This window comes from Alligator sinensis, unplaced genomic scaffold (assembly GCF_000455745.1).
Source record: "Alligator sinensis unplaced genomic scaffold, ASM45574v1 scaffold643_2, whole genome shotgun sequence".
Taxonomy (NCBI): domain Eukaryota; kingdom Metazoa; phylum Chordata; order Crocodylia; family Alligatoridae; genus Alligator; species Alligator sinensis.
This window is the reverse complement of record NW_005842588.1, coordinates 864,465-876,671: the sequence shown is the minus strand read 5'-3', so window position 1 is coordinate 876,671 and position 12,207 is coordinate 864,465. Positions and strand designations below refer to the sequence as shown.

Below are 12,207 nucleotides of genomic sequence, written 5' to 3'. Positions count from 1 at the left end.
GGGGGGGTGAGGGGTGGGGGAGAGGAGAGAGGGTGAGGTTTGCAAAGGACCCTTGGATTCTGTGGGGCTGTGACTTAAGTTGAACCTAGTCGGGGTATGGGGCAGAAGTTCAATAAACCAATTTAACCTAAATCAGCTAAGTCTGATACTACATCCAGCCATGTTTATCTTAAAGTAGTTTGGCCACTTTGAAAGTGGTTTATGTGCACTAAACTTCTGTTGCGTTACAGATTTGAGCCAGTTTCTGATCAACTATGCCGGTTTATGTGTAATTTCTGTCCCTGGCCCATTTGGATAAGATGGAGGTGATAGGTCACACCTTAACCTTCCTTATAGAATAGCAAACCACAGCATGTACAAGTTACAGCATAGTTTTTTCCACCTTGATCTCAACAGCAGTTGATTCAATGAGTCTGGTGCATGTGGAAGTTGTTGAAATCAAGATGGGGCATCATCTACTGAAACTTGTGGTCTATGGGTTGTATTAAAAATGGAGGTGTGAATGCAGCCATAGGCTGCAAAAGAGCAGAGTAGCCTACCTCTGGCCTGTAAGGAACATTTGAAATGATCAGAATGAAATTTATGGAAAAAGCAACTTATTTACAGACATATATAAATGAATAGCAGTGAAAAAAATATCAGCTGTTTCTTACACAAGTTTTTACTTCACTAATTTTTTTTTTTTTTTTTGGCAACACAGCCTGCCACCTCTAGATTTATATTGCATGGGCAAAGAAAAAGCAGGATTATTTGTCATCTCCACACAATGGCACTCCTTTAGCATAAAAACTTCATGCAATACTTGAAGCTTAGAGAGCAAGCTTAGTACTCCTGCAAAGGAAATGTCAAGGGAACAGAAGCAAATATAAACAACGTGGAAGGAATGGCCTATTCTGTCAAAAGAATAGTATGATATTTGATTTTGACTGCCAAACCTAGAGCAAACCCATGCAACTAAAATGCCCCTTGCTTTCATGAAAGCAACTTATTTTTAAAGTAATAGAAACAAAGAACTGTTTAAACACAAACAACCCCTCCCCCCCTCCCCACAAACCACAAGAGCATCACTTACTTTTCCTATGGCTCCCCAGTGCAATTAGGTAGTCGTTTCCTAGAGGTGTCTGTAGATCTGAGCTGGTGATCACCACAGTCTCTGGTCCCATAGCATGAAGCATATCCATTACCTTCCCAAGTGTGAAAGACAAACCATTTTATTGCATATCACTCATGGATTCTGGATATCTTTGCTTCAGTAATACTAGTCCCTGCGACCCTCAGAGGGAATTTATCTGAGGCTTCTCAATCCCCCTTTTCATTTTGGGAACTAGGTGTTGGAATGTTTCAAAGCTCATATGTATATGTATAAATTGTGTATATGCACACGAACATGCAAGTGTTGTACTTTATACAGATACATATTTCCTGTTTCTGTATTTCTAACCTGAAATAATAATCCACCACTTGTGACATCACGGTTGGTTGCTATGGGTGAGAGTTTGATTTCACAAAAGAATGAGTGATTTCAGTAATGGATTTATCATAAGCAGCAGATAAAATATTAAATCCCCTAGAAGAATTTAACAAAAGATCTTCTCAGTTTACTTATGACTCATAAGCACTGAATAAGGACTTATTTCTGTTATTTTATTCTGTGCTGCTTTCCTTTCTTCTAAGCTTCAAAGTTACTTAAGCAGACTTCTTCACACACGCACATATGGTAAAAAGCAGCTACCTATCCAGCTTATACAATGTATCTATGAAGTAATGAAAAATCAAATTTTCTTGTATCCTGAAAAGTTCTTCAAGAATTCTAGTATTTCCCATTTCAGGATTCATTCTCCACTACACTAACAACTGGCTCTGTTTAGTTGGGGATAATGCTAGAATTAATCTCAATCTAGACTTTGGGTAAAATTCTGATCCCAAGAAGTCAATAGTCAAAATAGTCAAAAGTCAAAACATCTATTGGTTTCAGTGGAGAAGGATTTTATTTTGGGAATTTGTCTTCACAGGACAGGCCTGTCTTTCAGGCAGTGGAAGAAAAACATGTCCTCAAAGCCACATATGCACACACACACAAGCAACAGTAGAAACCAATTTTCAAAGCAAAACATACTTTTATTGCTACCCACATAAAAATATTCTCATCTAGAAATAATGCTAAGAGAGATTTTTATTAGCAAAAAAGGGTCAGGATTTGGCAGCTGTCTAGCGATCAGACTGATTGATGGATAATTCGTTTGTAAAATCGCTACTCACTAGCATATTAAAAAACATTCATATGTGCGTAAAAACTAACTTTCCCAATATAAAGCGCACTCCTTAGGTGAATACTTGGGCGCTCGGTTCCACCAATGAGGATAAGAATAGCACACAGTGTTATAATTAGCAGCAAGTTGTATGAAGGGTTTTCCCTGAGAATAGCATACCAAGGGGATGCAAAACAGAAAAATAAAAAGAGCATGTGATCTTTAGAGCAGCTCTCTACTGGAAAAAAGATGATCAGTAACTGACATTCAGATGGCTTTGCCACAGGAAAAGCTGAAAACATCAGCACTGCTGCAGTCTGATTGCTCTCCTGGGTGTTGTTACAGCCACTGTTTGCCTGAAACTTGGATTCCCACAGGAAAGTAGACAAATCAGATCAGAAGAAATAACCCCAGAGTCCATTCAGCAAAGGATTTTAATCACATTCACTGACATGAAGTGTGCTGGAGCAGAACTGAATCCTTCCTAAGTCACCAGTTACACCATGTTGTACCATTTTCTGTTCTGACTGCAGATTTCAGCATTTTCTTGAGAACAAGTGTGTCCCTACAGTGCTAATTCCTCACCTCAGAACAGTGCGTTTCTGAAACTGGGAATCTCAGCTCTCCATACCAGTATCATGACCCCTGTACTTGCAACCTGGAAGCATCTAACCACCAAAACTTGCAGCAGGGTTCTAAACCTTTGTCCACCCTGGACTGCCACCTTGCCACTCAGCTTTCTGGATATTAGACCACCTGTTCCCTTTTAGTGAAAAATCTTGTTCCTTGTGATCTGCAGCAGGAAAACAATCCAGACCCCAATCCTTCCTGCCTTGTAGTATCACAGACCTAGTCAGAATGTTTTCCTCTCTAGCACATCATAAGCAACATAGGAGCTATCAAAGGAACTGGATACTGCCAACAGAGGGAGCTGCTAGCATAACACTGTCATCTATAGCTACTTTTAGGACTGAGTACAGTTTTCATCTTAATTAGTGCATTTTTCCATTGCGGACGGGGCAAAATTTACAATACATGATGCTTCCCTCCCCTCCCCCTTTCATAAATACTTGGTTCAGGGTGAAATATTTATTACCCCTCCATCCCCACTTTCTTTTTCCTTAAGTCCTTGGGAAAAATTTTCCATTTTGTGCTGGACCTTTGAAAGGAAAAACATTGTGGCTATGTCCAGATATGCATGACACTTGGTTCCCCAGGGACACATAGTGGCAGCGCACCTTGTGCCACCACTAGTTGTCCCCAGGAAACGTGCGCTCTGGTGCACGGCAAGTTACCCCAGGGGGAAAAGGGGAGGCTGGGGCCAGCACTGGGCTGGCCACAGCAGCCTTCCCCAGGGACCTGGGGGCTTTCTAGGATTGCAGTGATGGCAATCCTGCCACGTGGAGCCTGGCTGGCAGCAGAATGCAGCTCTGGCCAGCCAAGCTCCAGCTTCATGTGGCACACACTGCTGCCACATGCACCACTCTGCTTTTTTTTTTCCCCCATGGGCTTTTCTGATGCCTGGATATCAAGGTGTCAAAAAAAACCAATCCTCCATGCTGCTTCCTTGCAGCACAGAGAACAACTTAACATGCAGTATGTGGCACCACAGACATGTCTGCAGTGCCAGCTACTGCATGGCCACGCTCGTCTGGATGCAGCCTGTGTCCAAAGCACGTCCCCTAATTATCAAAACTCATTAGAGAAACAAAGAAGAACGGAAATGAGGCTATCTGTAGCTTTATAGATACAAAAGAAACAGCAAAGTAACACGCAGATATCTGGACGTGCACACCAGACCCCATTTACCTCTATAGCTTCTTTTTCTGTGTGAATCTTTCTTCCTGTGAGTAACCTAGAGTCAAGAAAACAAATTTTAAAAAGACAACATATTAGAAGCAACCTCTCTTTTTTAACCTAGATGAATATTTTGAACATTTGCAAGTCAATCTAAAGCAATTTACTGCATTAGATTGTGGCTGTACACAAAAGTCCTGAAAGACAATAGATACACATTTGTCCTGCTTTAAAGTTGTTTAAAATTGTGAAAACTTGTGAATATGACCCCTGTGACTAGTCAAGTACTTCTTGCAGGAGTTCTGATTGCCTCAGAAAACCCTATCACCTTACTTATAGTCTCCCATGAAACTATACAACTCTCTCCCTTCAGAGGAAAGGAGGCCTGCTGCATCGTCGGGGTCTGACCAAGGAGCCCAGATGACAGAAGAGAAAGACGCATGAGACACCTAAACTACAACTCCAATTGAGTCATTAGGCAGGTATTTCTAAATCAAGATATTTCCATTTTCAGCCAGAACATTACTTTTTTAATGGAAAAAAAATCAAATTTTCTATTGCCCCAGGGGGCAAGACATACAGAGGAACACCATTCTAAGAAAAATCAACGCCAATACGTACATACACAAAAGGAAACTTTGTGTACAGCAAAAGGAAAATTTGTCTCTACTTGTAGTCACTGATTGACCAGCTATTGAGAGAGAGACAGAAATGAGTACTTACTCAGCCTCAAACTGGTTAGGGGTAATTATGTCGGCAACAGGTACAACTTTGTCCCTGTAAACTGGAAGAAGGTCTTTTGGCACATACTGAAAATGAATAGGAAAATTGAACCCTATCAGCGATAATTCTGGAAGTTATGGAGGTATTTTTTCTTCCTTACATTTATCTTCATTCTGTAATATGCACACTACTTACTGTATCCAAATAGGAGGAGTATTTAACAGTTGAAGAATGAATTTTGAATCCTAGTTAATCTTCCTAACTGCGCAGATGACTTGATGTGACCTTGGATAAACCTCTCTGTTTCAGTTTTCCACCTCTCTCAAATAAAGAATTACTCTCTACCTAGCTTGAGGATAACTTCAATGCGAGTACAATTATTTTGACAGCAGGAGTGGCCAGGCTTCAGCATAGGCAGCCTCTGTGTATAGCTGGACAGGTCAGAGAGGGGACAGGCAGCACAGTGGCAGAAGGGGCAGGGAGTGCAAAACAGAAAAGCAGATCAGGCAGGGAGCCCAAGGCAGAGAGCAGAGCAGCAGATCAGGCAGGAGAAGGGGATCAGAGTGGTACTCAGGAAGGACATGGGGCTTAATTTGTTGCACACTTGCCAAAAAGGTTGGCCCCCACTGTATCATAGGATCAAACCAACTCTTCGGGGCAAGAGCTAACTTTTTGCTCTGTCTATGAAAGAGCTTTACACAGGGGGGGCCCTACCCCATGACTAGGGCTCCTGGGTACAGTGAAAATACACATATGAAGTGATAAAAGACTGGGATTAAACAACAGACTCCTCAGCATCCTCCCTGTCTTGATGTCTTGTCAAGATCCCCCTCTCCACCGGCTAGTCACAGGAGTCGGGGAAAGGAGAGAGATTCTAAACTGGAGGGGCCAATGCCCGATTCCTGGGTTTCTGGGTCTCCCAAGCTTCTCCCTCGGGAAGTTAAGGGTGGGGGCTGAGGAGAGAAGCAAAATGTCCCATCCTAAAGCCCCAGACTTGCTTCTCCTTCACCAAATGATACTATTTTATTGTTGCCATTAGAGATCTGCTGGGCACAGGAGCCCACCCACATGAATGTAGTTGCAGACTGGAAACTAAGCACGACACAAGCTACTGAGATAATTTTTTTATTTTTTTTTAGAAAGAAATTCTGAGCAATCCTTGGAGCAAGAAGGAATGCAGTCTCTTTGGATTTATTGTATTTACTTGGATATAAGATGACCCTGATTGTAAGACAACCTCCCAATAATTAGATACTATACATGGAAAAATTATAAATTGCATATCATTTTCCAGATATAGAATCTAATTATTGGAGGTATGCCTTGAATCTGTCCTCCTCCTACTGCTAGAGCAGGGAAAATAAATCTGGGGGGTCGGGTAGCCATTTTGCTCTCAGCTTCCCCCAGCTTCTTCCCCTTGCAGCCCCATCCCCCTCTTCTTACTATAAAAAACGTGCTCTTCCTGAGCACATGGAAGTGATGGACAAATTTGGAAAAACTGACTTTGAAATAAAACATAACTGTCGTCATTTGCAGACAGTATCCATAGACTTAGTTCATCTAGACTTGATGCAGTGTACCTTTTCTGAAATTGCCGCAGGGGGCAGCCTCTGTGTATAGCTGGACAGGTCAGAGAGGGGACAGGCAGCACAGTGGCAGAAGGGGCAGGGAGTGCAAAACAGAAAAGCAGATCAGGCAGGGAGCCCAAGGCAGAGAGCAGAGCAGCAGATCAGGCAGGAGAAGGGGATCAGAGTGGTACTCAGGAAGGACATGGGGCTTAATTTGTTGCACACTTGCCAAAAAGGTTGGCCCCCACTGTATCATAGGATCAAACCAACTCTTCGGGGCAAGAGCTAACTTTTTGCTCTGTCTATGAAAGAGCTTTACACAGGGGGGGCCCTACCCCATGACTAGGGCTCCTGGGTACAGTGAAAATACACATATGAAGTGATAAAAGACTGGGATTAAACAACAGACTCCTCAGCATCCTCCCTGTCTTGATGTCTTGTCAAGATCCCCCTCTCCACCGGCTAGTCACAGGAGTCGGGGAAAGGAGAGAGATTCTAAACTGGAGGGGCCAATGCCCGATTCCTGGGTTTCTGGGTCTCCCAAGCTTCTCCCTCGGGAAGTTAAGGGTGGGGGCTGAGGAGAGAAGCAAAATGTCCCATCCTAAAGCCCCAGACTTGCTTCTCCTTCACCAAATGATACTATTTTATTGTTGCCATTAGAGATCTGCTGGGCACAGGAGCCCACCCACATGAATGTAGTTGCAGACTGGAAACTAAGCACGACACAAGCTACTGAGATAATTTTTTTATTTTTTTTTAGAAAGAAATTCTGAGCAATCCTTGGAGCAAGAAGGAATGCAGTCTCTTTGGATTTATTGTATTTACTTGGATATAAGATGACCCTGATTGTAAGACAACCTCCCAATAATTAGATACTATACATGGAAAAATTATAAATTGCATATCATTTTCCAGATATAGAATCTAATTATTGGAGGTATGCCTTGAATCTGTCCTCCTCCTACTGCTAGAGCAGGGAAAATAAATCTGGGGGGTCGGGTAGCCATTTTGCTCTCAGCTTCCCCCAGCTTCTTCCCCTTGCAGCCCCATCCCCCTCTTCTTACTATAAAAAACGTGCTCTTCCTGAGCACATGGAAGTGATGGACAAATTTGGAAAAACTGACTTTGAAATAAAACATAACTGTCGTCATTTGCAGACAGTATCCATAGACTTAGTTCATCTAGACTTGATGCAGTGTACCTTTTCTGAAATTGCCGCAGGTTTTAGCACAAGTACTACATAATCACACTTCATAATCAGATGCCAAAGTGCTACTTAAAGTAGTACAAACTATGCATGATATTAGTCCAAAGCCAAAAGGTTGACAATTTACTGTATAGTTCGCTGGCCTGGGCTTCACCAGAAACAAGTGTTTCAAGCAGTGGTGATCCAACAGCTCAGCACTGCTCAGTATGCACGTGTACTCCAGATTACAACCCTCCTGCCCCAAAAAGAGCCATGTGCTAATTAGTTCCTCACTCATGACTAGAACTGAGTGAGTACTGGGATCCTCCAAAAAATTATATGAAGATGAGACACAGGGAAATCTGGCCTGGCTTCACTTTATGGGGGGAGGGGGAGACACACTAATCCCATGCAACAGGCTGAGAGAGGGAGGGACAGAGGAATTCTGGGTGAACTGTTTGGAACCCCATTTCATGATGTTTGCCAGACATTTAATGCTGGTGAAGAAATAGGAATCACTGGAAATAGGGGAGAAAGGTGCAGCTCAGCTGTGGTAGTAAAGAGGAAGTAAAAATGTATGTAATGTAGCGGCTCACCATGACTTTAAAGAGTCGGTACCGAAGGGGATCGTGTTCATCAGGCATGGGCATATATCTGTTTTGCAACCTGTGTACCATGGCACAAAAGTGTGAACAGGTGTGCTGCGGAATTTTCCCATGGCAATGAGCTATGATAGGTATGAAGATGGGGAATGCCTTAATAGGTGTGCCGTGGAAAATTTGTATTAATGTAAGTGTTCCTTGGGCTGGGGAAAAGGTTGAGAAACACTGATATATCTTATTCAGATATGGCTACACCCATCTATCTTTGTGATAGGTTCCCATCAGCATCTTGGCCTTTTGGCTAAATTCAAATGTAGCATTTTTGGCTAAATTCAAATGTAGCATTTTTGGCATCAATGAGAGGGTGTCAGGCTTGGCTCTGCCTCTCCCAGTGTCAGTTCCCTGTGGGAGGAATACCTGCCCTTGCCCCTTTTTTGTTTTGGAGCTTGGGGCAGGCGGCGCGGGGGGGGGGGGGGGGGGGGGGGGTATTGTGTTTAAGGGCATGCATAAAACTAGGTTCCCATCAGCATGTTTGCCCAATACGGGTCATGTACTTTTAATAGTAAGGCCCAGTGTTGGCTGCATTTAAATCAGCTTCATAGTTGGTTTCCTTTACTGAGCCTATGCTGTTTTCAGCAGTTCCAAAGACAGACACAGTATTTAATGTGTTTTCCTTGTATAAGACAAGGGGCTTTTTATCCAATGCTGATTGGGGGAGGGAGGACCTCATCTTGTATTTGAATAAATACATTATATCTGAATACATAAAAACATAAAAATAAATTACATGAAACGTGAAATAAGAGGCCATTTCAGCTTCCATGATATGAACAGGATACAGACATTAAAACTAAAGAATTCTTTAACTGGAGGCAAGAGTCTAACATACCAAATGGATTTTTAAAATTTATTTTACTTTGTTTTTTTTATATTAGGACTTTATTGGGATCTCTTTCTAAAGCGTCTTACAGAAAAGTGCCTGATACTTTCCACTTTCTTGTCCTTTCTCTATGCCACATTCCCTTTTATGAATGTCTTGACAGCTATAGCAGCTGCTGATGCTGGAAGCACAATTCTTCTGCTTCTTAGTGTGCCTGCTGTTTTCTTGTCAAACCAGTTCCAGCTGCTGCAGGAGTGGCAGAAATCTAAGAGCACCAGCAAAGCCACCCACTCTTCCTTTTTGACCAATTAGCTTTGTACTTTTACTACTTAAAGCTGAAAGCAAACTACTGTTCCTGCAAGTAACCCAGTAACTCACCATTCCCCAAGTACCCTATATCTCTATCAAGAGAACGCTTAAAAGAGGGAAAAGGAAGGAGGACTGAAGAGATTGGGAGTCAAATTAAGTCTTGATGTAAATGGCAACAGTATTAGAAATCAAAGTTGCTGCAGAACAATTGAATTTTGCTCTATTAGTTTTCTGATGTTGACTAAGCAAATAATGCATGCTCAACAAATATTAAAAGCCTACCAGCCTGTGTGTGCTTCAGTCCATAGACTGAAAAAAAAAAAAAAAGTATAACTTAACATTCAGGCAATGGCATGAAAACCCTATCAGTGTACTGGAGTTTGCTTAGGACAGTTTTGTGAATGTTTTCATTCCTGTTGTAACTCAGATTCAATGACTGCTAATTAACCTGAGTTAATTAGCCCCTTTGGAACAAGTTTACCTGGGTTAACATTCTCCATGCCTTAGTTACCCATGGTGGCTAATACCTCCCTGCTTCCATTTTCTGGTCTCAGCTGTTACACTTTTAGATGCCTTCAGAGACAATGTCTGTGTGTTCCCCACCTTCATGAGGCTCCAATCTCAGGTGTGGCCTCTAAATGCTACTAGTATATAAATACTGTATTATCTTGAATATCACACCCTGCCCCCCTAGTAATGTACACACTTGTTTTGGAAAGGCAGAATGAAGGGGACATAAAGACACTTCCAAAGGTATAGCCCCTCAGAGCAGAGACAGAGCCTAATCTTCAGCTCACTCAGCCTCCCCTTTCCTCGTGAGGCAAAAACTACTATCTTAACTCTTTCACAAATGAATCATCAACAGCTCTTGGGCTGCTCAGCCAAAAGCTGAAACTGTAGCTGCTGCTGAAGGCTAGACTTCATGAGTGGATCCAGGATTTTGAAAAGTGCTAAAAACAGTCTGCAGGACTATGAAATAGGAGAAGAGGGACAAAGAGTAACTAACAGACAGCAAAATTGAGAGAAGATGCACTAGATTGATTGGTGGAACATCAAGACCATGAAAAAAGAAGAGAGGGTCGTTAACACTTGTGGAATGAAAAGTAATTACAAGATCTCTGGTCATTTATAATGAGCCATGAAGTCAACTGGCTCCACCAGCACTGCCTGAACAGAGAAACCACTGCTGCTTCTGGGTGGTTGCTTTTAAACTTTGGATAGAGGAAGAATTAAAGGGGGGCTCCACCCATCCCACTGCACCTGCAGGTCCCTGGATCAGCCATTGCTAGAGTCCACTCTTCCTTCCATACAACTGCTAGAGGGAGGAAGAAGAAAAGCAGCAGCAGCTATCTTTGTGAGCCACCTTACACTGTGAGCCACACAAATGTTGAAGTGTGCTAATGCTAGCCTGAGTTTGGAGCAGTTGCACTTCAGGCCAACAGAGACCTAGAGGAAGGAAAGCTAAGAAACTCTCCCACTCCCATTCTGGACTTCCCCCCTGCCCCTTGGGGTTTCCCCCTGCCTCCTGCAATCTACCTCCTTTAGCCCCCATCATCCCCCCTACCTCCTGCTCCCTTTAGCCCCCATCCCCAGAGCATTACTTACTTGTGGATGCCTGTGCTGTCTGTCTGTCCAAGGGGAGCAGGCAGAGAAGGGTTAACCAGCTTGCCCTGCTGCTGGTATGCTGCTCTTCCAGCCCAGAGAGCAACAGCAGCTGTAGCAGTCATTTAATCGTTCCCTGCCTGCGTCCCTGTGAAAGACAGCACAGGCAGCCACAAGTAAGCAGGGATGAGGGATGCTGGGGATTGGGGCCCAGTGGGCCCGATTGCAGCCAGCAGGGGAGGCAGGGACAGGTGGGGCGTTTACACTAAGGAATAGCTCAGAGTGGCTACACCTTACTGCAACAGGAGCTGGGTAGTATGGATCAGAGATAATCCTGCCCCAGAGTGGTGTAACTTTCTGCTGCATAATGAGTGCTTAAAATCAGGTTCAGGTGTTAATGTGCAGCCAATACAGGTGTTAACAGCTCCAGGAGCCACCCAATATTACCATGTAACAAGGCCCTTACAGCATGTTCATGCTTTTATTCTGGGCAGAAAAATGAGCTTCCCTGCTTATGACATGCACCACAATTTTGGATCGGCTAATTTGGGGGGAAGCTACACATGGTATGTGAGTAAATACATTATATAAAGGAGCTCATCATTGAATCTTCCTTTGGGCCAAAACTCCCATCAATGTATCAGGCTGGGCCAGCACATTACATGCTGCCCATGAGTATTAAGGTTAGCCAGCACCTTGCAGATGCACTGGACTGGGCCCTCACACATCAGTCCCGTGGGGCCTGTTGAGTTTGACACCCCTGTTCAACAAAGACGACAAAACCAGAACAGGTGCAAAAAGAAAAAAAAGAAGGTCAGGAGAACAGAGTACCAATTTTATGAGAAGAGGCTAAAAGAGCCCAGATAAAATAAAACCTAATAGGGTACAATTGCTCTAAGTAAATCACAGGGGCTAAGTAGCAAGGAAGAAGACAAGTTATCTTACTTAAAAAACAAACTTAAGTGGGCATAAATGAGCAATGAGTAATCAATGCCAGAAAATAAAGTGACACAGCCTTCCAATACAAGTAATGGGAGCAAAAGACTTCACTCATCTTAACTTGGAGTTTAATCACTTTATCAATGAAATTGCATGGTGCGCTTGCCTGCACACCTTCCAGTCCTGTGCCCTTAACTGATTAACCAAGAACATAAAAGATAAGCTTTGGTGTATGGCCAGAATTCTCTGTGATGGTTGTTTATCAGAAAAAAGTAACTCTTAAAACAAACTCAATGTAATTTTACAGTGGCACCCCCTCACAGCCAGTGTTCTCCTCTTAGGCAAGAGGTTG

The 12,207-nt window shown here is 43.0% G+C and overlaps 1 protein-coding gene across 1 annotated transcript in view; it reads right to left on the bottom strand.

Moving 5' to 3' along the window:
• PDXK (pyridoxal kinase) overlaps positions 1-12,207 on the bottom strand; it is a gene marked incomplete at its 5' end in the record, with an annotated part of 74,787 nt that overhangs the window by 8,975 nt on the left and 53,605 nt on the right. The window contains 3 exons of the mRNA XM_025214540.1: positions 1,073-1,184; positions 4,059-4,104; positions 4,770-4,855. Coding sequence (XP_025070325.1) covers positions 1,073-1,184; positions 4,059-4,104; positions 4,770-4,855 — 244 coding nt within the window. The remainder of the gene's footprint in view (positions 1-1,072; positions 1,185-4,058; positions 4,105-4,769; positions 4,856-12,207) is intronic.